Source organism: Beauveria bassiana (genome assembly GCF_000280675.1).
Source record: "Beauveria bassiana ARSEF 2860 unplaced genomic scaffold BBA_S00015, whole genome shotgun sequence".
Taxonomy (NCBI): Eukaryota; Fungi; Ascomycota; class Sordariomycetes; order Hypocreales; family Cordycipitaceae; genus Beauveria; species Beauveria bassiana.
Window position 1 is genome coordinate 92,880 of NW_007930850.1, and position 24,768 is coordinate 117,647.

The 24,768-nt window shown below is 49.8% G+C and overlaps 7 protein-coding genes across 7 annotated transcripts; 2 read left to right on the forward strand and 5 right to left on the reverse strand.

Annotated features, from left to right (window-relative positions):
- Nucleotides 1-595: 595 nt before the first annotated feature.
- BBA_05609 (mitochondrial genome maintenance protein Mgr2) lies at nucleotides 596-1,145 on the forward strand (the record flags this gene model as incomplete). The annotated part of the gene is made up of 5 exons (XM_008600706.1): nucleotides 596-656; nucleotides 711-737; nucleotides 793-822; nucleotides 878-968; nucleotides 1,019-1,145. The coding sequence occupies 5 exons, from the start codon at nucleotides 596-598 to the stop codon at nucleotides 1,143-1,145; spliced, it is 336 nt and encodes a 111-aa protein (XP_008598928.1).
- A 439-nt stretch (nucleotides 1,146-1,584) lies between these two features.
- BBA_05610 (Sir2 family protein) lies at nucleotides 1,585-4,173 on the reverse strand (the record flags this gene model as incomplete). The annotated part of the gene is made up of 5 exons (XM_008600707.1): nucleotides 1,585-2,642; nucleotides 2,694-2,889; nucleotides 3,607-3,866; nucleotides 4,000-4,026; nucleotides 4,152-4,173. The coding sequence occupies 5 exons, from the start codon at nucleotides 4,171-4,173 to the stop codon at nucleotides 1,585-1,587; spliced, it is 1,563 nt and encodes a 520-aa protein (XP_008598929.1).
- Nucleotides 4,174-5,081: 908 nt separating this feature from the next.
- BBA_05611 (copper-transporting ATPase) lies at nucleotides 5,082-8,722 on the reverse strand (the record flags this gene model as incomplete). Its single annotated transcript, XM_008600708.1, has 4 exons — nucleotides 5,082-7,238; nucleotides 7,427-7,503; nucleotides 7,943-8,413; nucleotides 8,482-8,722. The coding sequence occupies 4 exons, from the start codon at nucleotides 8,720-8,722 to the stop codon at nucleotides 5,082-5,084; spliced, it is 2,946 nt and encodes a 981-aa protein (XP_008598930.1).
- A 685-nt stretch (nucleotides 8,723-9,407) lies between these two features.
- BBA_05612 (beta-mannosidase A) lies at nucleotides 9,408-12,456 on the reverse strand (the record flags this gene model as incomplete). Its single annotated transcript, XM_008600709.1, has 5 exons — nucleotides 9,408-11,716; nucleotides 11,781-12,007; nucleotides 12,060-12,140; nucleotides 12,201-12,207; nucleotides 12,258-12,456. 5 exons carry the CDS (start codon nucleotides 12,454-12,456, stop codon nucleotides 9,408-9,410), a joined length of 2,823 nt encoding a protein of 940 aa, XP_008598931.1.
- A 608-nt stretch (nucleotides 12,457-13,064) lies between these two features.
- BBA_05613 (uncharacterized protein) lies at nucleotides 13,065-13,529 on the reverse strand (the record flags this gene model as incomplete). Its single annotated transcript, XM_008600710.1, has 1 exon — nucleotides 13,065-13,529. The coding sequence occupies one exon, from the start codon at nucleotides 13,527-13,529 to the stop codon at nucleotides 13,065-13,067; it is 465 nt and encodes a 154-aa protein (XP_008598932.1).
- Nucleotides 13,530-17,238: 3,709 nt separating this feature from the next.
- Nucleotides 17,239-18,442, reverse strand: BBA_05614 (uncharacterized protein; the record flags this gene model as incomplete). The annotated part of the gene is made up of 2 exons (XM_008600711.1): nucleotides 17,239-18,124; nucleotides 18,225-18,442. 2 exons carry the CDS (start codon nucleotides 18,440-18,442, stop codon nucleotides 17,239-17,241), a joined length of 1,104 nt encoding a protein of 367 aa, XP_008598933.1.
- Nucleotides 18,443-22,542: 4,100 nt separating this feature from the next.
- Nucleotides 22,543-24,209, forward strand: BBA_05615 (metalloprotease-like protein; the record flags this gene model as incomplete). The annotated part of the gene is made up of 3 exons (XM_008600712.1): nucleotides 22,543-22,794; nucleotides 22,846-23,427; nucleotides 23,490-24,209. 3 exons carry the CDS (start codon nucleotides 22,543-22,545, stop codon nucleotides 24,207-24,209), a joined length of 1,554 nt encoding a protein of 517 aa, XP_008598934.1.
- Between the last annotated feature and the right edge of the window lie 559 nt (nucleotides 24,210-24,768).

A 24,768-nucleotide genomic window follows, 5' to 3' on the forward strand; every position in this document is an offset into this window, starting at 1 on the left:
CAGAGTACAGCGATACGCGCACAATTCAAAAAACTTACCAAGATTGAAGCGAGTTGGGGCGACTACAGATTTTGACGACGTTGATTAAAGACACGGGGGCTGGAGCCGGAGCGAAAGATAGTGTTGGACACCACCCCCGTCCTGCCAGAAGCGCTTGCGAAGGTCGCACAGTGAGCAGCACATATATCGACTCGTGGCATTTGTGGCACGTACGTCACGCCACAGCTACCTGCTTCACGTAAATCAAAAATCATGTGCAAAGAATTCAATACAGCGTTGAGGAGACTTCTGTCAGGTATTTAGGTACTTTCCTACCTGATCTCTTGATTCTTTTTTTCTCAGAATCGCTTCACGTGAGGTATATCTACAGTGCGTACGTTTAGCGTCCAGAGAGTAGGCACTGTGAGGAGCCCCCTGGCGGCCCGCAACAAGGTTTATCCGCAGAGCTCGGTGCTCCCCAATCAACGCCCGCGGTTTGGAGACGAGCTCGGCGGAATTTGGTTGAGTGGGTGTACAATTGTCGAATTCGTCAGGGTCTTATGCCCCCCTAGGCCGACAACGAACGAGACGGCGTCTAATAGCACCAGAAACTACAATGCCTCCTGTTGCCAACGTCCCCATGGGCGGCCAGCATGGCCCGTCCAACTTTGACAAGTGTAGGAACACACTCGTTCGACGCTTGCGCAGTACCGTGTACTAATAGGTTGCAGTCAAAATGGGAGCCATGATGGGAGGGAGTATGTTTTATCTTGGGACGGACTATATATCACGATGACTAACAAGATATCTAAGCTGTCGGCGTCATCATTGGCTTCATCTACGGTACGTCACCGCGCCGAGTTTCTTTGTGCCGAATACAAAAGTTAACAATACGCAGGCACGGTGAGCATTTTCAGACATGGCGCAGGATCGCAAGGAGTCTTCAGAACTCTTGGACAGTTTATGGGTGCTTCTGGCGCTACGTTTGGGTGAGTAATGTGCCGCTTGCCTCCGCACTTGCATGTCTAACCGCGACCAGTTTCTTCATGTCCATCGGTAGCGTTATTCGATCCGACGCCGATCCCAAACTTCGCGAAGCTTACATGCGAGCGCACCGAAGACCAATCATCATGATGGCGAGTCCAGCCTGGAGGAAGAGCTCATGAGTCGTGAAGTGTGACCTATGACAGATGCTGGCAAGACACTCGAGCCAATCTGTTCCAGAGTTACGACTGTGTCAAAAAAAGATGGAAACATCACGTGTACAATAGCGATACCATTCTTCGCGCCACTCACTCGAGTGTGTATAGGCCAATCCCTGATGGAATGCATATATGCCAATCGTTGTTCACGTATGTGACACATGATGATTTAGCAAGCGCTACAGAAACGCAGCGAGCTCTTTGCTAGGGTCCAGCGGCTACTGAATTGAGCTCAATATTCTGAATAGCCTAGGCGCAATGTGCAGTGAAAGTGTACAAAACTCATCCAATTCGTGATTGTCGTTATATAGATCGCATGGGCGTGACGAGACTCCTTACCATCAACGAAAATGTCCCAATTATGAAATGCAGGTCACATGCTATACATGTTCCATTCGTAGTTTTAAAGGGCCGACTTGGGAAAACTGTCGCTCTTCTCAGCTGACTCGTCCGTTGTGCTCGCATCTGCATCCTTTTCAGTTGCTGGTAGTGGTGGCGGCAGTTCACTTCCTTCTCCAGCGTCCTCCGTCTTTGCAGACGCCTCTGCACTCTGTTCCGAGACATTATCACTGGGTTCGGCTTCCTCTGATTGGCGTGACTTGGATGCCACCGCCTCGTTGCTGGCTGAGTCCTCGTCGTGAATTCTCAGCGCGGTCTCTACATTCTCAGTGAGCCTCTGAACCTCTTCATCGACCTCCTTGTTGCGCTCCTTTTGGCTTCGTAGCTGCCTCTCAGCCTCCTCTTCGCCAACGATGCCACGCCACATCTTCTCCAGCTCACCGCCCCAGCCAAGCTCGGCAGCCAGCTGGCGGACACCGTCATCGCAGGGTCCAAGCGACACGACATCGTCTGCTCTGGTTCCGATCTGCCCAACTTTCTCCATGTTAAACAGAACACGCGGAATGGACTCCCGCACCATCTGTGGTAAGCCGGCAAAGGGATAGACCTGCAGGCTTGTTCCGATGATGAGGGCGAGGTCAGCCATGGCTGCTTTGTGGCTCTGCTCGGAGAATGCTCGCGGCAGTGCTTCTCCGAAGAAAACAATGTCTGGCTTGACAAGGCCGTTGCAACTCCGGTCTATGCATCGAGGTACGTCTCCGTTGTGAACATGCGTCTTCATCTCGTCGTCAGGGAACTCTTTTTTGCACTCAACGCATCGTTGGGTGGCAAAGCTTCCGTGGGCCTCGATAATCTTTTCTGGAGGTACACCAGCAGCTCTCTCCAGACAGTCGATGTTTTGGGTAAAAAGCATGTGCAAAAGACCCTTCTGTGCCAAAAGCGACAGAAACACATGTGAGACTGTAGGGTGAAATTTGCCAGGATACAGCTCCTTGGCGAGCACGTAGAATGGCTCAGGATTCTCTTTGAAGTACGATATCTCAAAAACGGCCTCTGCGTGAGGCAAGTTTAGGCGAGCAAGGTTGTTATACAGCCCAGTCTTTGGGGATCTGAAATCCGGAACTGCAGGGTGGGTCAATGGCGGATTTCACGACGCTGAAGGGGTCATCCTACTTCCTGCAGCGGTGGAAATCCCGGCACCGGTCATGACCACAATGCGTTTGACATCGCCGCTCTTGATGTAGTCGGCAACGGCTGTGATGCTGCGCTCGGAAAGTGTCTGTGGCGGTGTAGACTCGTCCACCATGCGTGACTCTTCTTGACCCATCTTGGAGCGAGCCCAGCGCGGGATGCGGGGACGCTGTTGGTGCTTTTGACGACGTCGTCGTCCTATTGTGGCGGAACAAACTTGAGCCTCGGATGGAAACCAATGCAAAAATAATCCCGACGCTTCGGTTGGTCGCTCGGTGTCGGTGTGTGAAGAAGGCTTGTCACAGTCCGGCAGGCAGTAGTTAGTAGATGACGGTGATTTTGTGAACCTTATCGATAAGAGACCATGGAGTGAGAACAGGCACGCAGCCTGAGCAAGAAGTGCTCGCAGGCCAAAATCAAGGGCTATTGGCATTATAGCCGTGCTACTCTGTGCAAGGCCATGCTTTTTGACCGTGCACAGTGACATTCAGTGACGCAACAGGAGTGGCGGCACAAGCGCTCAAGTCCCCAGCGCTGAAGTCTCTAGCAGCGGAGCCGCTGTGCTGCGCGTGATGGAGGAAGGGAGCCGACGGGTACCAAGGCGGAAAAACATCCTGAATTGAATTCCTCTATAAACGCCTAACAAATGTTGAAACAATAAGTGAACGCCATATAACTAGAAAGGAATGATTTAACCGTGGCGCTGCCTGGCTTGAGCGAATTGTTCTTCTTGCAGACGAGCCAATTCCTCCATGGACATGCCGCTATTAGCGAATTTGTCTGATTTTTTTTCTCGGCCCTGATTTCTTTTTAGTAAAGTCTCCATGATAGAAGCGGGGAGTAAGCGTCGTATATGACGCGTTGCCGGATCATCTCCTGGCTGAGTGTCGCGTACCTTTTGCACTTCTTTGTGCTCTGCAGCCGCTTCCATAACGGCTGGTACGTAATCAGAGAAGCCGAGCTGCTCGAGGGCCTTTGTGATGTGATCGCACGCTATCGTCTTCTTGGCCTCCTTTTCAGAGATCTCGTTCGCCTCTGATGATATCAGAGTGATGAACTCGACGCAGCATTCTATGAGCAGGTCGCGACTCTCCCTAGCAAAGGCGACGCCGGCGGAAGGCGGCAAGATTTCCGTGACAATTTTCTGGACGGTAGCTGTTTGTAGGTCAGTTGCCATGCTGCGACGCGGAGAACGTGTTCAGTAGGGCCGAACAAGAAGAGAAAATACAAAAGCTTGTGGTGCTTGTGCTCTTCTGTTTGCGACGATCGCGTTGCTGACAAAACATACCTTTTGGCAGAGAGAGGTCGTCATTGCCTAGCGCCAGGGTCAGTTAATATGCAAAAAAGTCAATCGCAGACGATGAGAAGTAAGTTCCATGGTGGCGCGACAAAAGTAAGCGTGCGTGGGCAGTGGCTTGTTTATCGAGCAGGGCGTCTCACCTCCGAATTCGTGGTCCGACATGTTGCAAACGCGCAGATGGCAAGAAGCGTCGCGGAAGAGTAATGATATTGGAGGCGGGAAAATATAAATAAATGGTATTGAGAAACGGACGTGAGATGCGGTTTGGCAATGCGCCACAGGAATGAGTGGCGAGGCGAGCGACGGCGAGTAATAGGTGCGTCGCCAGAGGTTCGATGAGAGAGCTTTTGGGGGCTGGCTTGGGCAAGCGGGATGGTGGGGTAGCGCCGTCAATTATAGCAGCGCCGCGGGCGTCTGAGAGTGGGAACTGTGAGATTTTTCAGAGAGGCGGGCGCGTCATTGGCTGCTACATGCGGCTTAGCGTAGTCCGACATTGAATGAATCAAATCCCAGTTAAATTAATTATGCATTACTTATAAACTGATCTTTAGGTACTTTCCTATAGTTATATCGCTTTAGAAATACAAGGAAATAAAATGGTTCCAGTCTAGTTAGTGCAAAGCTTTTAAGTAGTAAAGCACCGCTTAGACTAGCTATCTTTAGTTTATAAATCTTGGGAAAATCTGACGATGATAGTGTGAATAGTACTTCTCACGGGGAGTACGAGCCAATCGCAACAGCTGTAGCTTGATGAGTGACTCAACCTGGCTGACGCACTCATTGACGAAGAAAAAAGCCATATCATCTGGAGTCCGGTTTTCAGAGGCAGTGGTCACTATCAAATCGAAAAGTGCGAGGAGAATCACAGATAATATATTATATACACTAGGCACTAGTTATGTGACATGGTTGAGGAACCTTGACGCAGAGCTCCCTTCCCAACATGGTCGGAAGGAGACAGAAAGCTCATGCACTAACAACTCTTCTGTGTGTATATAATACGTGCAGATTTGCTTGTGCCTTCTTATTCGATTACGCCGCACTGTACCTGTGACCACCTCGGGTCAAGCCTAGATGTTTGACCACCGCAAGAGCACGGCGGCAGCAATGACGGGCAAAACGCTGACCAGCTCACCGAGACCGGCAAACTCGGGCGGAATCCTGGCATTGACAAACGCGCCTGCTGCGAGCAGAATGGCAAAAGTGTTGTAGACTAGGCTCCATCCAAAGTTGAACCAGATCCGGTTGACCGACTTTCGACTGACATTCATGATTGCGAGGATGCCTTCGAGATGGGGGCGCATGAGAACCACATCTGCTGCCGACTGCGCAATGTCAGCACCCTGGTTGATGTGTACGCCAATTGTAGCCTGCGCGAGCGCAACCGCGTCGTTTGTACCGTCGCCACAAAAAATGACCGAGTCGAGCTTCTTGACATAGGCTCCCTTTTCTGCCGGGGAGCTGCGAGAGGAGACATTGCTGGAAGAGATGCCGAGTTTGGATGCGCAAGCCTGAACCGCGCCGTCGTCATCGCCCGAAACTAGGTGCACGGAAATATTGCGCTTTTTCAAGGCGTCGACCGTGGCAGCGGCGTCAGGGCGTAGCTCATCCTCGAGACCATATGCTGCAGTTAGGACACCATCGACGGAGAAGCAAAAGACAGTGTGACCATTTGCGAGCATCGGCTGAACAAGGTCGTGGTCAGTCATATTGAGCCAGCGGGAATTACCGGCCTGCAGTTTCTGGCCGCTTGCGGTAGTTTCAACACCTTTTCCGGTAAGACTCTTTGGCTCTGGAACGACGGAGGTTGTGATGCCGCTAGTTTTGAGATGGGCGGCTATAGCAACAGAGACGGGGTGCTTGCTGTTCTGAACAAGACCGTAGAGAAGAGGGAGTTTACTTCTATCCAAGCACTGCTCCGCAGTCACCGAGAGCTTTCCGCGTGTCAAGGTTCCAGTCTTGTCAAATACAACATGGGACGTCTTGTAGCCGACTTCGATCGCGTCGGCAGATTTAAATATGATGCCCTTGTTAGCAGCTACACCGCTGGCAATGACGACAACCATGGGAACCGCCAGACCAATGGCACAGGGGCAAGAGACAATGAGGACCGTGATGGCGTAGGTAATGGCTTGAATGGCAGCTTCGGAACTGGTTTGGTGGCGGATAGTTTTGCCTATAGCGACCCAAATGACAAAAGTAATGATGGTCAAGGTCACCACAACAGGTACAAAGTAGCTTGCAACTTTGTCAGCGAGGTTCTGCAGCTTTGGCTTGGACAGCTTTGCTTCATTGACCATTGCGGCAATCGTATTGATGCTATTTTCACAGGGCAGGCGATCGAGCCGGACAGTCAAAACACCAGGGCCGTTGATGGAGCCTGCAATCACCGCAGATTTGGGATATTTCTCAACAGGCTTGGATTCACCTGTGAGCATGGATTCATCAGTCTCAGAAGAGCCGGCAATGATGGTACCGTCGGTCGGAATTGTGGTATCGGGGAGCACTTTGAAGATGTCGCCGTATTGAAGGAGACGTACATCAATCTCGCGTTCTATGCCGTTTTCAACAAGAATGGCCGCCGAGGCTTGCAGTGACTCTAAGGAGATGGACTCGACGGCCCGCTGACGTGCCAAGGCGGCGACCCATCGCCCAACCATGATCAACGTGACGAGAAGTGTACTGGTCTCGAAGAACTGGCCAGTCGAAAGCGGCTTGCCTGCGAGGAGATAACCAAAGGAAACAACGGAGAAAATGTAGGCGGCGCTGGTGCTCAAGACAATGAGCAGATCCATTTCAATGACTTGGGAAAAGACGAGGGCCTTGAGAGCTTTCGGGTAAAAGGGACCACCAATGACGACTTGAACAATAGTCGCCAAAGCGAACGAGGCAGAGGCGTAGGCAATCTCTCTCTTGGGCAACGGTGCCCAGGCCATGACCAGGACTGGAATAGTCAGAACTGCAGAGAGAAGCGTCGTATATCCAATGTGCTTGACATGTTTGGCACCTGCTTCGAGTGATGCGTCGCCACGTGGAGGTGCAAGATTGAAAGGCTCTCGCCAGGTCTTTTCAGCAAGATCCCGAGGCCCCACGATCTTGGGATCAAACGTGACACGTACAGTCTGTTTGTCAACAGCCACCATCTCTATGATCCCGTCAGGCCAGGCTTGGTCGATAAAGTTGGATGGCTCGCCGGGGATGATCAAGTCAAGACTAGAGCCTTGGTTCTGAATTCGATCGCATTTGAATTCGGTCGTTCGTTCAAGATGCTTGATGACTTCGGCGACGGAGCCAAGGCGAAGATCAAGATTGAATTCAGCACGTGAGAGAACCAGACTCGTTTTGAGATCTTTGACGGCCGGGACGCTAGCAAGAGTTCGACTGAGCTTTGTTTCACAGCCAGTACAAGTCATACCTGAGATGCTGAGAATGACGTGCTCTTTGCCAAGTCCCTGATCTTCAACGTCGGCAATGGCTTCAATGGCCATTTCACTATCAGAGGTGTTCACCGTTTCGAGCAAATCGCAACAAGAGTCTGCACAGCTAGCTGCGGAAGCAGGTGCTTTGCCGCCGCAAGCGTCCGCGCAGCATCCTGCAGCAGCGGGTGGCTCGCTACAGCAAGCATCTGCGCAACTGTTTGCGACCCGAGAAGAGCTGCAGCAAGAGTCGGCACAGGCCTTTGCCGGAGCTGGTGTCTCGCAGCAGGAATCACCGCAGGATTCGTCAACAGGATTCTTTCCGGAGCAAGGACTGGCAGAGGCCTTTGCCTTGGCCGGTGCATCGCCGCATGAACCCGCCGAGGCCGTGACACTTTTGGCAAGCTGCCCACGGCAGCCACCGCCAGAGACCTTCTCAGCGGCCACTGGTGCGCTACAGCAAGACGAAGGGTTAATTGGTGGCTTGTCGTCTTGTCCACAGCACGATCCATCACCTGCCTTGTCACCACTGGCCTTGGCGCAAGAGGACAGCTGCTTAGCATCGGTAGCCTTTTCCTTGCCCTTGCGAGTTGTCATGACCGGGGCAGTCACAGTAGGCGAGCAGCAAGACTTGGCGCAGGCGGGCTTGGAAGGAACCGCGGTTGGCCTGGTGCCGCCGCCGCCGCCGCCGCCGGAGCCTTTGCCACGCAGCCGGAGTCGGTTCTGAGCGGCAACTTCCTTGGTGACACTGCTGCTGCTACCCAAGGATTCAAGCGAGGAGCGGGAGCGGCTCGAGTACGACTCGGCGCGCCGTCCGCTACCGCCGTAGGCAGAGTGCCGATCGCGAATCTCGCAGCACGTCTCCTCGCCGCGGGCAATCAGAGCGCGGCATATACATCCCAGCTGGTTCAGGGTGAGACTGTAGCGGTCGAGAACCGAGGTGCTGTGCTGCGTGCAGGCCTTGCCGTCGGCCGCGCCGTCACAGGCTAGGCCAGATTATTAGCTGGTGAGCAAAAGGTTAAAAGGCTTCCGCTGGGGGCGGCTTTATACGTACTGTCGGGACCGTCCTCACACTCTCGCATGGCGAGGCGATTGAGGCAAGAGGTATCGCAGCATGGACCACTTTTGCCGGCACAGCAGTCGGGAGCCTTGTCTTTGCCTTGGTCCAGGCTGGTGTCGGCGAGGAGAGGGGTATCGTCAGATTCACTGCAACATAAGTTGCGGCAAACGTCCAACTCGGGAGTCGCAGCTGGGGAAGCCTTGACGGGAGTAGAGGGGCAGCAACCAGAGCCCATTTTCTCGATATTTGTTCGGTTTCAATCAATAATACTTTCTGTTTTGTGTCTTTTTTTTTCAGTGTTTGTTGGCTGTTGCTGAGTTCTAGGTTGGAGCTGAATACTACCTACATAAATACCGACCCCACTTCACCGCATCAATAATCTCGATAACACGGACAGCCCTTTTAAATGTATGAATACAGCTCTTCGAGGAAACCATTTTGCCGCGGTTGAAGAAGACATTATCGCTCGAATTGTTAAGCCGGCACATGGGTGGTTCGAGGTGGTTTGGAGGGCGTCGGTAGGTGAAGGCGACAGAAGCATGATCCCTTCCCTCACTACCTCGGTTGAGAGGCCGCCTGTAGATGAAGTTCAAAATGAAAATTATACATTGTAGTTTGATGTAAAAAAAAGAGGCCTGTATCGTCAACAATATATTCTTGCCGAAGAAAGCAGCGTCGTTTGTCTGCGACGTAGCCACAGCTTGGAATATCATCAGCATCCGAAGAGGCCCCCGGCCCTCGAGATTGTACATTAGCCGGCCAGACAATCTCCGCGGCGGCGCCTCACTTTCTATATCGTTGCCCTTGCCTATCACACCTATTTCATCTCAGCGAGCTATGGTATTTTTTAGTAACGACATTTCGCAAACTATCTTTTTGCCTCTTCTGATTCCTCCCAATTCGTATTATTTCAAGTACTTTTAATCGTGGTTTAGATCCCACAAGCTATTCACCGTGACATGATTTACCCAGCTGCCATTCGTATTGTCTTTTTGCAGTGTAAAGCCAATCTCCCTCTTTTGCCCCGGTAAGAGCACAAATGCGTTGTCGTCAAAGAAGCCCACCGTATCTGCAGGGTGCGTCAGCCAAGTGTACAGTGACACACTCTCAGTCGCCTCCACAGTAAACTTGCCCGAAGCCTCGTCGTGTGTCAGACGTAAGCCAGGGTTCGATATCTTTGCCTTCTTGGGTGGCGTGGGGAGGAACGAGACTTCATGCGTAAATCTTTCCATGGTCTCGGAGTTTGGAAGCTGGCCGTGCGCTTCCACTGATAGTAAAAGCAACGCATTATCGAGGCCCGCAAGTCCAAAAGAGCCTCGCAACGCAGCACCGTGCACTTTGGTGCTGCCAATAGCATCAACGGTGAAGTTGATAGTCTTGGGGAAGCCGAGATTGTCCTTGAGTGCCTTTCCTTGCAGATCGACCCATCTCATGGAAACCTGTCCCGAGACGGCTTGCCACAAGTCTGAGGTGACCCAAATCTCGAGATTCTTCAAAGCGCTATTCCAGGAAGTTGACACGACAACATTTTGATAGCCGCGGCGAATATAGTATGGAAGAACTTTCCAGCGGCCGCCATGCTCGAGCGCCGCCCAGCTCGGCGCCTGCCAAACATCATTGAGCTGCCAAAACAGAGCGCCTCGCTGTCTCTCTTTTCCCCCACTTCCTCGACGATAGAACTGAATCTGGCTCTGGTAAAAGTCGGCCTGAAACAGTTGCGTTGCGTGACACCATGCGCTGAAATGTTCGATTGAATCCGTCTTGTTGGGCAAAGGGAAGTAAGCTTCAACAGCAGCCGTCATTTCGCCCATGCCCCTTAAGCTCTTGGACACATCCGCGACCAAGCCGCCGGGTGGATAATGGTGATTCCGGGACACAATCACGGATGAGTTGAAGTGCAAATCCTCGTCACCAATGGCTGTTCTCCACGTCTGCAAACTCGGCATGCTATGAAAACCAAACTCTGTCGCGAAACGGCCAACAGGATACGTGCTTTCGTCAAATGCAGAGGCGGCCGAGTAATTGTAATGCTCCGTATCCCCGTAAAGATGGCCAATTGTCTTGTTCTCATACACCTGCACCATGGGTACAGGGAGATTCTTGTCAATTGTTGACCAACCGTTGTTGCCACTGGATGGGGTATAAGAAATCGATCGTGAGTTGGCAGCCACTACTCGGAATAGAGTATCAATGTAAAGATGCTCATACTGACCCACATAGAGCAGATAATTGTCCTTGTCGGCCATTTTTGCGATTGGAAGCACAAGATTTTCAATCTCATTTCCACCAGCCCAGCATGCCAATGATGGATGATGGTTCACTCGACGGACATTGTCAGTCGCCTCCTTGCGCACGTTGTCAACAAAATGAGCGTCATCTGGATAAAGTGCATCTCCAAACTGAAACTCGCTCCATAAAAGTATACCACGCTCATCGGCCATGTCGTAGATGAAGTCGGGAAGATAGGACCCGGATGACCAGACGCGAAGCATGTTGAAGTTTTGATGCTGCACGGCGTCAAATAAGTCACTCATTTGTTTCGCATTGGCTCGCGGCCAGAAAACGTCTGGCGGAACAAGGTTTGCGCCTTTGACGTAAAACTGATGCCCATTAATCTCGAAATGCCAGTCGTTTCCGGGCTGCTTTCCTGACGCCACCTCCTCATCGCTCGTTGGTCCGGTGCTGAGAAGAATTGTGCGGAAGCCAAAGCGACGTGAGGAGATCAATGACGGAGAAGAACATTTTGAGCTTCGAACCGCGAGCTCAATGACGTACATGCTTTGGTTTCCCATGCCATTTGGCCACCATAGCGTCGGCTTTGAGCTGTCAATTTCGACACTGCCGCTAATTGTACCGTTCGAGGTAAGGAGGTTCGATAACCTGCCGCGAAACAGCACGTCAGAGCCTGGCAAAGTACTCGTGATTGTAGCATCAATATACGAGCCTCTTGGCAGGTTTCCGATGTAGTCGATGCTCGCATTCACTACCCAGGGTTGGGTCTGGTCTGGGGGAAAATTATTCGTTTGACCTTGTCGATAGACGTCAACAACAGTGTTGACCGCGTGCAAATATTTCGCATCCCGAACTCGGACGATTCGGCCACTTTTCCATGGTCCTGCAGGAGTAAATGCAGGGCCCCAGTCCCAGCCAAAGTCAGACTGCTGCTTTCTAACAAAATTCCTATTCGGAATCTCAAATGACCATGCTGCAATGAGTGCTTCCGACCATGCTGAGAAAATTAGTGTACTGGTAAAAAAACGGCATCGTGGCATACCCTCGCTATTTATACTTACGCTGTGGCTCACTGGCATTTATCGCGTTGGCAATCTTGGGTGCGCTTCCAAAGTTGAGGGCCACAGTCGGAGCGCCGCTGCATTTTGACATGGCAGACGTAACGTCAAATTGCCACTGGCGAAATTGATTGTCTGTACTGCCGATGTGCTCGTCGCAAAATTTGACAGTTGCAAACGTATCCAATCCATCGAACACGAGCCAAGTTGTCAGCCCTCCATCGCGTGTGCTGCGACATCATGTCAGTCAAGAAGGTAATGACACCTCTGGAAGAAGCTTACAGATTGGTCAGGGGATCACTTGTATATGTCCAATTCTGGTTCGCTACCCATCGCAGATCAACATCGTTAAAGCCACGGAGCCTATGTCGAGCATTGCGTCAGTCATGATCGGATGTAACACCACTGCTTATATGCACATACGGATCCTCTGACTTTGTTAGCATCATCTGAATGCAAAGCGAGAGTAACGTTTCCTACCAATAACGCCAGCAGCGAGCAAGTCCAGATGGACGTGTGATGGGAATGCTCCGGGTACTGTAATATTCCCGTGCTCGTTGGTCAACATCCACTTTTCGTCATCGAGCAAATGAATGTTGGCGCCATTTTGAACCGCTGTTGCAAGCCCAACAGCTAGATTGACACACAGAGTGAGGGTGTGAATTAGGTGTGATGGCATCATCACCAATACCAGTGTTCAGAGCGACCGTCAACTGCAGTTGGCTTCAAGCTGGCCAAGGTCAAAGAAAGAGAGCAGATGCATTTATTATGTTTGATTTATTGGGGTCAACAGGCATGCTTGCTTTTGCTGCCGAAAATTGGTGCATCATAGCGCGTGGTACAATGTAACCGCCAAAGCTTACTTGCAGATTGAGGGATGCGGAGATGCTAGACGCTATGGCTAGTAATAGAAGGACGCGTTGACGTGGAAATAATAAACAACGTCAGTGCAGTAGCGCATGGAATGCTGAATCTCAAATTTGTTGCAACATCGACTTTCGTCATTACGTTCACAAAAATGATGGTCAAAATGATTTTATCATGGCTATGGCGCTGTAGGCACCAGAGGTTTGATCATGATTCAACATGTTAAATTTGCCATGATCGCTATTGTTATACCGTACATGGCATGTCGTCATCCATCATTTTGAGCTGAATTCAGTCTTCATTATTAGTACCCTGTATAAATATTCACCTACTTGAGTATTGACAAGCACAAACGAGGGAGATGTGGGCAACAAAGTGCGAAAAAGTTCAGTCTGCAAGAGTAATGGCTGCAGTATCCAATCAGGCATACTTCTTGGCGGAAGCTGGTTTCCCAAATCCAACGCCCAACAAGAAAAGCGCTCGGACGACGGTGAGCACAAGATAGCTTCCAGCGAGGCCCTTGTCATCAGAGGTCCAGGCGGTTGGGCTCAGGCGACTTTGATTGGCCAGCGAGTTGTAGATGCCGCTCAGACCAGCAATATCGGAGAGGAAGAGGGAAAACTGCAAGATGCGCCACACACCCAGATCCTGGGTATAACGGGGCAGCACGGCTGATACGACAGCGACGGCCAGCGCAAGGCCGCCCGTCTGGTGGAAGAGGAAGACCTGGCTCGGGTCGTACGTAGACGCAGGCGCGGATGCCTTGACCGCTGCATCCGGGTCTACAAAGCTGAGATAGACACCCCAGAGCGCCACGAGAGGATCGAGGTTCTTGAAGAAGAAGCTGTAGAAGCCGGGGACGACCGAGGCAGAATTGATGGCCATTGTAGTGGCTGCAAAGCAAAGTTGGGTTGATGAGAGGTCAGCTGCTGTGATTGAGCTGATGAGAAGTGAGCTGCTGCGACTGGGATTGATGGTCAATGACTAAGAAAGATACGAAAGAGACGTGCAAGATCACGACGAGCTGGCGAGCTGGCCTAATTATAGTGCTGAGCATTTTCGATTAGCAGATAGCATCTCAGCTATGCGAGCCGCTAAATCATGACCGCTAACCAGCCACAGGCCTACTGCTTACAGCGTCTTCCACATCAAGTGGCTGGCTTCCTTTACCAGAGCCGTGCCGCTGTGACAAGCAACGTCTTTTCATGGCCATCTTGTCAACTTAAAAACCAAATCAAAATACCAGCTTGGTTTCCCCGCCACTGTCGCAATTGACCCTAAACGTGCGGCGCGTGAAGGATGTTTGTAACTGTGAGTAGTGGACCAGTAAAACTTGTGCTGTGTTCCGTATAAACAGTCGAGATCCTATTCTCGGTCTTATCAACTAAAATAGAACAAAGGAACTTGAGATGTGGTTCAAGATTGACCTGAAATCGTATTTGATGTCGAATTTATACTGTACTGCGCCGGCGCTTTTATATCTGACTACTGTAACAAGAACATTGTCAAGGTTCAGTTTCTCCCTCCTGATCAACAACATTTCAATTTAAAAGAATGACTGGAACGATTGCAGAGGCGAAAACCGATGCCAGTAGCGCAGGACTTGACATGGCGGACAAGGACTCCTTCTGAAGGAAGAACCTTCCGGCTCGAGCAACTTCATCCTTGCTATTGGTGGCCAGCATAAAAATTGCCACACTAACTGCGTAGACAAGATTTTCTAATCGAGCGTACTTGTCCAATTTCCGCTTCTTCAGTTGCGTTGCTGCCATCTCCCAGGCAAAGACGGCTATGCGGCACATGATGATGTTGCTCAAGACCACCCCGATGGTCGCCAGCAACGGTCCCAGAGGATGAGCGCCTTGAGCCTTTTCCGTTGCCAACATGGCAGAAGAGAGGATAACTTGTCCCAAAGCAAACATGCTCGCAGGACTACACATCATCTCCGCGGCATCGCTTCTTAGCGGATTGAGCACCAGACGCGCAACGCCGTTTGCCAGGACTGTTGATAGGCCAGCTTCGCCCATCTTTGAAGCGCCGTGATTGGCGAGAAGCACAGTCTTTGAGCAGAAAATGGCCACATTCAGTGCTGCTGCCAGTAGCTGGATGCCGGGGTACTTGTCTTTTCGCGCAGAGTTGCAGCACCCAGCAAAATAGCAGCCGACACGTCCAATTGCCTCCCCAAGAGGCAGACTGACTGCAATCGCACTAAAGAGGAGTCTATTGTTTACCCTCAAATCAAAGCATGGACAAATAATCAGCCAAGCTGCAGAAAACAGTATGGCGCCTTGGATAGAAATCCCCTTGAAGCCTGGGAAGAATCGTCGCGCGACTCCTGGTGGCACGGACGATGACCGCGCAGGCATTTTTTGCTGTTCCGTCCTTGGCCCGGCTGAGACTGATAGCGCTTGGTTCATAAACTTGGCGCCGAATAGACCGCTGAATACGGTCCCGAGACCAATGCGGGCCAGGTCAAACAGTTCTCTTCTCGGAAGCGGCTTGCGGCTCCCCAGTTCGTACAGAGCAGTGGACGAGAGTTCAATAGACGCTATTGATACGCCCAGGAGCAGGCTATAGACGGAAATATGTCTCGTCTCCTTTCCAATCTTGAGCGCAAAGTGTGCTGGGCGGGCAGGCTGGAATGATACATAGCCTTGGCCCGCGAGCAACTTGTAAGCCATGTAGCTGACGAAGCCGGCGTAGAATGCGATTGAGATGAAAAAGGCCAGACCAACGTTGCTGACTAGTGCTGGTCGAAATAGATGGGTTTGCAGCAAATAAATTGCTGGCAATGTTCGACAGAGTAGGATAGAAATGGCGTTGCACAAAGTAAGGCGCTTGAAGAGCTTTGGGTGCGAGTGACATAGCCCTGACCCGCGGATGAAGGCTCGGGAACTGGAGAAGACTTCCGTAATGAGTCCAGCAAAGATTAAATAAATGGGAGCCAGATTCAACCTCTTCGACATGGCAATTGACACTGACAAGAGTGATAAGACGTGATGAACCAGGTAGAAGTGAGTGCCGCCCAACAGCGGCATCTCTGCTGTCCACAGTACAAGTCTCGTCTGCAGGCAAATATCAGAATCCAGTGTCAGTGGACCTGTTGCGTAGCCATTTCGGCCCGCGGAAGAAAAGAGAAACGCCCGACCACAGAAAGGAACCGAGACCACAGTTGCTAGAACGCCGATAATGAAAACCAGTAGCCCTATGGTCTTGCGTGTGCCGAATTGCCGAATCAAAGAGTCGTAGAATTCTCGGAAAACATGCCTCATGATCCGATGAAGAATGTAAATGAGGACATAATACAAAAATACACCCAAAAGTAGGATTTGGGCACCGTCAAGTTGTAAGAGGTCAAAAAGAGCCATGCTGTTGTACTTGCTGAACGATAGCAGAGAGAATGAGTATTTACAACTTCTATCCAATCCCAAAAACTACAGTCCCGAGCCTTCCTTTAAATATGATTTATTCGTATTGTCTCGGAGACTTCAAGAATCTTCATGTTCTCGGCGAGAAAACTAGACTAAGTCCTCGCAAAGCAAACAAACCTCGTTCAACACTTCGAGGCTGCTTGCGGGCGCGCCGCTGTGTGGAGGAAGGATGAACTTGCAGAACCCTCAACTATGCGCAAACAAGCCAATGTGAATGTGGCGTGCATACTTGAAAATCATGACCTTGAACGTGTCCTCAAGCCGGATAGATGACTGACCACCATGCATGTGGACGGGCAAAGCTTCCTGCCTTTTCTTGCTCCGGACCTGGTCTAGGCTGGACAGGCGCATCGCCGGGACGGGAAACTGAGGCGAGGCCCCCAAAAAGCATAGTTGGGCTGTCCACAGCCTCGCGCGGCTGACTATACGAGCCGATCAATAGTTTATAGAAATTGGTAAAGAAGGCTGTGATTCGGTGCGGGCGAGTTGCCTTGATCCAGTTGCAGTTGGGCGCACCTTGCCGAGCCGTTGCGACCTTCAATCCTCCTCCACACCAACAGGGTCAGCTGGTACAACTATTAATCCATTAGTCAGACATGGCGCTGGTCGATAGGTTACATCTCGGTCAGTAGCTGCATGTAGTTTTTGTTAAAAAAAGGTTGCTTAACCTGCCTTTTCTGCATTGAAGATCGCGACTGTGAGCAGCCGTTGCAGCGCCTGCAAGTAAAAGTCAGGCTGCCTGCCAGCCGCCCAAACTAGGCAGAAAAGACCGAGACAATGTTGGTGGGTTCAAAGGAATAGGATTGACATGTCTGGCTGCCAATAGAGTAATTCATCGCCCCTCAAACGGGCTCCGAGTTGTTGTGAACAGGCGATTGAACTGCTGCCGCGACCTCACCAGCGCCAATTGCGGTGATTCACAAGCTGTCAGCAGCAAGAAGTTATAAGATAGCAGCAGCAAGAAGTAGTAAGATAGCAGCAGCAAGAAGTAATAAGATAGCAAGCAGTCGTAGTTTTTTCCGATTTAGAGAAAGAAAGCACATTCATTCTGTACATAGTCTGAAAGGCATAAATTTGTAACCGGGACTATAGTGCACAGTCAATGACATGTAGAAGAAGACAATTCAAGATTATCCTGCGCCAAACGAATCCCCCATAAACAATCATGCAGTTTTACTTTTACTTTTGACACGAGCCACGACAATAACGGCTCGCAGAACCCCAGTGTTGTCAATCCAGTTAAACATCTTCTTTGCCACACCCATACTACCCATGGATATCCCGTACGGCTTCAGCAATCTCTGCTGCCTCTCAATGTGCGCCACAAGCCCGCCAAACACATCCGACGTCACGTCCCGAATCTGCACAGCATCTCTATCGTACCCCGCGTCCACGAGCTGCTCAACGTACTGATGCTCCGTCATAAACGCACCCAGCGGGCACCCAGCCATGCGGCCCACCAGCTTCGCCGCCATCCGCGCCGAGAACAAGGCCCTTTCGTTGAGCAGCAGGTCAAACGCCATCAAGTCGGCCTTGAGCTCGCGCGCCGCGTACAGCAGCAGCGGCGTCCGCGACGGCGCAAAGTGGTACATGCAGTCGAGCGCCAGGAGCCAGCGGTGACCCCCGTGAAAGGCCTCGTCGGCGATGCCGTCGACGAGAGCGCGCACCGGCCGCGCCCACGACTCGGGCCGCGCCGCGTCGGCGCCAAACAGGCGAAAGGACTCGGGCCCGAGCCGGACCCCGTGGCGGTTGGCGCTGGCAACCTCGCGCTCGACGCGCTGATACGCAACCTGCAGCTGCGCCTCGTTGAGGGTGAGCCCGACGTAGCGAAACGTCTGCCAGGCGGGCGCGTCGAGCGCGCGCGCAATCTCCACCGTCTGGTCGCCGCAGCCAAAGCCCACGTCGAGAACGGCGATGCTGCGCCGGCGTCGGAGCTCCTTGTCCGCGACGGCGTCACCGGTGAGCAAGTCGGCGGAGCAGAGAACCTCGCGCAGCAGCGCGGCGCAAGCCTGATCCATCTGCTGGATCTTGTCGCCGCGCGGTGTCCGCCTAATAACCGGGGAAAGTTTGTGTGTGTGAGCAAAGACCACGTTGCACGGAGAAAGGGGAGGGGGGGGGGTAACATCATTTCAAGTCAGCCCGCTCTTACCAGTAGCCCATGTTCATCCACATGGGCTGCATGGGCACACGGATATTCAGTTTCCAATGAGCCAGGTCGTAAATGTCATTGCGGCGCAATATCGGCACGAGGCGCATCAGGAGCGCCAGCACAATTGTGGCCAGACAGCCCGCCGCTGCACCAAAGAGAAAGTCATTCGAAACTCGGTCGCCAAGGGATTCTTTGCGCCATTCGTAAAGCCTGTCCATTTCCGGTTCACGAAAGATTTCAACATTGAGTGGCTTGACAGGCAGGATGCAAGTCAGAGAAATGGCGTTTCACTATGGAGTAGTTGGCGTGGGATCTCCGTGTCCCACAAGCAAACGAGGCTTACCTACTACTGTATGCATCTTAGCGCGCCACACCGCTATACAAGGCCGTAACCAGCACACCGAGTAACCACACATATAAATACCACTAAAAACGTTGTTTTTTTCTTTTTAGTATAACTTTAAAACTACTTTATTATAAATTCTAAAATAAATTTAGTATTACAACTTACATCTTATATTACTATACCATATTTTTCTTTTATCTAATATTTATCTTATTCAATCATTAAATAAGAAAAATAAAAACTTAAACTTTTTTTTCTTTTTCTTTTATATTTTCTTAGTTTATTATTTAAATAAACTATAAATTCGTAAAAGCAAGTTAGTACCTTATACTTTAAAGTATACTTTAAAATACTAGATCTATTTTAAAATTTATTATTAAGTGGTTAAAGAGTTATAGTTATTAGAAAAAGTAGACTTTTAAACTAGTATTTATATGTGGTGGTTACTCGGTGTGCTAGTTACGGCCATGTACAGCACCCCTTAGCAAAGTGGGTGCGGGCACATGTACGATACGTACTGTTTTGCGGAACGCTAGCCATCCATGACCTGGTTATAGGGCCAGGAATGACGATGTCTACCTATTGAGAAGTTTTCAGGCAGAAACAGTCGTCCTCATAAAAAAGAAAATCAAGGCTGAATCTTGCAAATGAAGTCTAGACCGAAAAATTGCATCATTTGATAGAAAAATGATGCACTTATTCATAACAGACCCTTTTTACCCGCCTTCCGGTTCTGGTGGTTTTTGAGGGGGTATCAGCCTCTTTCTCCCTGATATCAAAGTACCAGTGCACTGCTTTTGGACTGAATGAGTTAAATCTGTTAGGCTCCTGGCGTCTTCTGACTTTATTCTCGAGCTCTGGATGGCGTTTGATGAATCTGGCTACCCATTTCTGCCCCAATTCCTGCCTCTTGTTTGTTGCTTCAATATGGCCACAATGCAGGCTCGAATCTGACTGTGGGAGGGAGCATAGCCTAAGGACTCTTGACGGAGAACCCAAGAGACTAAATTAGCCTCCTGATTTATGGTAAAGTATCGTTTAGGCGGGATTTGATCCTCTAAAGCTGTCTGGCCTTGGATTCAGTTGGATATAGACTGCTGTGGGATGCCGTACTTCCGGGCGGCATGGTGTTGCGATAACCCATTTTTCTGTCATGTCAAATATGGCATCAGCCATACGGATTAGTTTCCTCTGTATACACACTCCGAGGCCGCTTTTTAGCCATTTGCTGTGTGTTATTAGGGGGAGCTGGCAAGTGGAGAGGTCATCAGGGGGCTGACAAATTTTGCAAGACAGGGTGGCCACGGACCATACGTCCGACACGACCAGCCTTAAAATAAGCTTCAGTCATTTTGTTTATATCTAATCCGTAAAATAACAACTGTGCGAATATATTTATTATTAATATACAGCCACGTATGAATGACTCGTATAAAGGATAATGCATGATTTTGGCCCTGGTCTCGAGTTTGATTTTTTTCGCCGCTTGACTCAGGTCTGTATACGTAATATTGCAACCTTAACGAGTTTCGCAGCCGTCTGATGTTGAGCTCATAACGGCGTATAGGTCGTCTACAAATAAGTGGTCGACCACAATTTTTGGGTCGACAGTGATGAGCGCGGAAGGGACCCCTTTGCTTATTATAATTATCCCTTTGGCAGTGGAGGAGGTGTTACCGGTTTTTTGAGTACTGGTGACTGGTGACGTGACTCGGGATACATCGAAGAGAACCCACAGAGCTGGCCACGGTGGGCCACGGCGGGCCACATCACAAAGTACCGACTATCCCCTGTACAGCAGCCGTACAGCCGTATAGTGGCCAGTATAGCGGCCGTATAGTGGCCGTATAGTGGCTACAGCAGCCCTACAGCAGCCCTACAGCAGCCCTACAGCAGCCCTACAGCAGCCCTACAGCAGCCCTACAGCAGCCGTATAGTAGCTACAGCAGCCGTATAGTAGCTACAGCAGCCGTATAGTGGCTATACACTAGCTATAGCAGCTATATAGCACCTTAAGTCCTAAGTCACTAGATTTATGAGGAGTATAGGTGACTTATAAAAGGGCTCTTTTTGTCTATATAAGACGCTTTTTTATGCCCCTATTAGAAAAGGTACTTTATTAACTAGGGTTAGATTATGGCTGACTAGGGGGTTGAGTAGGGTAGTTAAAGTTATGTATTTTTATAAAGAAAACTAGGTTGTGTCACTAGTCACCACGTGCTTAAAAAAACTTAACATCAGGGCATAAAGTAGAAGGCGAATATGCCCGTCATGCTGGCGCGCTCTCCATTCTGCGTCGCTTGGCGTCGTAATATAGTTAGCCACTCATATAGTCATGTTGCAGAGAGACCATCAAGTCTTCTATCCTGGTCTCAGATGCTCCAGAAATTCAACATCTACCCCAGAAGCCATTCCCAGGCGCCTGCCCGGTTGCATTCGTCGGCCATCTGTAGTGTCTCCGATGGCAAAGGCGAGGAGAAGAACATGAATTCACAGAGGTCGCATTGCAGGCGGAGCGCGAGGCAAAGTATCGCCGGTTCGGTCGCACGCTGCGGCTGGTCCTGGCAGAGGACGGGCCGGCACAGTTTATTGTACAAAAGCTGTAAATCTATCTAGACTTTTAGACAAACGACCATGAAGCATCTCAACTAAACCCCCATGTGCCAGACTTTGGCCAGAATTGCCAGATCAACAGGTATTTACTACTCGGAAGAAGTTGTAACACACCTGGAGGAAACGAGGAAGCACACGGAAACGGCATAGCAATAAACTGACATGAACACCAGGCCCAGAGCCAATGCCTGGAACTGCACGGGCGGCACGTGGCAGCAAAGATAAATCGAGAGTACAGTCATAACGAAGGCTCCGCCCGTTTTCCAACTTTGATCGACAGAAGGTTACGATACGACAAGACGATCCAGGTTCGGTTGTAGGGAAATTCTACGGAGATAGGGGAAGAAATCGCCAGCTGGTTAATCCACAAAAAAACTCAATTCAAGGGCGTACCACGTGTAGAACGAACGATTGGGCTTGAATCTACTACCACTTTATACATCTGACATTTTAAGAACAGTTCGCGGCTTTGAATTTCATGCGACAGTGGAAGAATCAGGAAGGACAACTCTAATTTCTTACACTTGAGAGAACGGAGACAGACACAACAGCAGGGCGTCCTCTAGACATCCCTTGGCATGCGACCCTGGCTCATGTGATTTTCATCAAAGTTAGGTGAGGCGCAGCTCGGAGTTACGTGTCCTTTTCCACTGAAAAAGGATCATAATCACGGCCTTGGACAATGACAGAAACAATAAGTGGAATGAATGGATAAGGAGAATAGTCAAAACCTTTGGCATAGCCAGTGAGCTGTATTGACTGTAAGCCACTAGGCGTAATAAAACAATGATGAATGCATGAGAGGTTGCTCTACATGAAACAACTCTTTTGTGGACTATGGGGCTTGGATTCCCTGAAGTCTGAAGTCGGGATGGTATACAGCTATTATAGATTAATAATGCATTAATTCTATCCTATGAGCCTTGATGCCGTAATTAACTCTGAATAAACGGCTGTGCGTTAGAAAAGATCCCTGACATAGGTATAATACTTTTATTAAAGCTAGCCTAGGCGAGGATAAAGCTTTATCCTACTTACAAAGGACGACCCTATGTACATCAACCTATCGTCTTCTCCTAGGTTCAGTAGCGTAGACCCTTTTCTTTATGACTTATAACATCCTTGATGCTGCTAAGAAGTGGGCGGCCGACGTGAACACTTTATTTCCTGGCCGAGTGTCATTTTGTTATTTTATGCGCCATACTAGGCAGCGCAAATAAGTTCGCATGCGTGAATCAAATTAACTGCCGCCGCGTTATCTCCTCGCCTGGTACAATATAATGCAGCTCCCTGGCATCACACTACGACTTTATCCTCTCCTTTATTTCTTCAGTCAATCGTTTCCTTCCTTATCCCATGATGCTTCCCATCTTTCGCGTCATCGCTACCGGCATTATCGCCTCGGCCGCTTGTGTTTGGGCAGTCGAAGCTGATCAAGGCACACATCAACAATGTGGTGCATCTCAGCCTCCCCTTCGCCTTGTGGATCTCGTACCAGAGGCCATGAATCAAGGTCCCAACATTACGAAGCGTGACGGACAACAATATGTAGTGCCAACGTATATCACTGTTCTCGCTAGAGACAAGACCGTCGCCGGTGGCTACATTCTGGTATGGTTAACAATGGCCACATGCGCAATAATACAAACTAAATGAAATTAGGAAAGCCAAATCGAAGAAGAAATCAAGTGGGTAAACAAACACTACGAAGCTGTCAATATCTTCTTCGATGCTTCTGTTCAAAAAGTTCGTTATGATATTACCCCCGAGATTTTTTCTTCCGGAACTTTTAAGGCAAGCCAAAAAGAGACAATTATCAACTACTTCCCCGAGAGGAATGAAGCCTCGCTTAACATTGTTTTCGCGTTTCGCTGGAACGATAGGGATGGCATGGGCAATGTAGGGCAGTCTTGGTGGCACACCAGCAGCACCATCTATCCTGACGGACATGAGGAAGTAACAAGAACTGAGGCCGTGTTTATATCCTCTGCAACTATTCCTAAGGGCTCTGATCCAGCAAACAGACATAGACAGGTCCTCATCCACGAAATTGGTCACTGGCTGGGGCTAGGCCACACGGATAGCGACGAGTGCTCTTCGGAAAACGATGGTATCTGGGATACCCCCCCTCACTTAACAAGCGGTCTTCATGACGAGAAATTTTTTTGCGCAAAAGTGGGTGAGTTGAGCACCTGTGGCTACGCAGACCCGATCCAGAATGTCATGAACTCGTTTAATATGTATGTATACAATGTTGGCCTGTTAAACTGGATGAAATGTCTATCCAATACTAACACGAATTATAGAGTCGGCTGCGAGGGCTACGAGTTTACACCTGGCCAAATACAAAAAAAATGAGAGACATCTGTGCAGCCCGCCTCGCGACGCAGTCCAAGATCAATGTTACCCCTAAGCAACAGCAGCAGGAACAGAAGCCGCAGAAGCCGCAGCAGGAACAGAAGCCGCAGGAGCCGCAGCAGGAACAGATGGAAAAGGCTTGGCAGAAATTCATGCAAGATCGAGTCGACCAGATGCAAACAGAATATGATCAAGTCTCGCAGGAGGTCGAGCAAGCAAATCGGGGCTCTAGCAGCCAGGACCGACAAGACATTAAGCAGAAGGTACTCGACTGTTTCAACACGGCGCTGCGCGAGAACACTCAGCAGATACAACGCTTTAGAGACTGGCAGAACAGCCGCACTGGAGAGGACGGTGAGGATGACAGATACTGGGATTCTATTGATGTTGCATTTCAGCGGAAGAGGGATCAGTGCAAAACTTTGGCGCAGCCCACCACGTCTAACCAAGGAAACGGACTTGACGACTGTCTTGGAAGGGCGAAACAGAGCTACGACCAGCAGGTTACAGAAATCAACAATTGGGCCAAGACACGCAGCCAAGAGCTTCAAGCCCAGGAAGCTGACATTACACTATGGCAGGAGATGAACCAAGAATTATTCGGGTACCACCAATCGAATTCTCAATGGTATGAACAGCAAAAGGAGGAGTGCAAGAATAGGAGATAGGTTAGGAAGGGCGGAGCAGATAGTTGACAACTAAGGGTTATATATATACACAAAATATTAGTAGAACGAATATTTAGGTTTTAAAAATATAGTAAATACATAGTCTATAGTAACGAGTAGAGCATCGGCAGATTATCTGCGTTTAACGATTTTCTTTGCCCAACCTTAGCTGCTCTGAGCCTACGATGGTAGCTCTCTAGTCCTGTCTGAATTGACCAGTATAAAATTTTAGAGCGGAATTACCTTGGACCGACTGTAGCTAGATATAATCCTGGTTGAATGAGTCCAAATGCCCTGCACTAGTTAGCTAGATTTTAGGCCAGTAGTCAGTATGCAGACCACTGCGGGATAGCTAGCTTATCCCTTTATATTTACCTTTATAAGGTAACGTGGTTAATAAGCGAGTCACGCAGATAAGCGAGTCACACACCTACCCTAACCTTATAATATTTAACTATTAATAATTTAACTATAATATAAAAAAAGATTTAAAACTAATTAAAATCCTCTTTTTTACTAGTTTTTATATCTATATAAATATATATATTATATCTAGTCT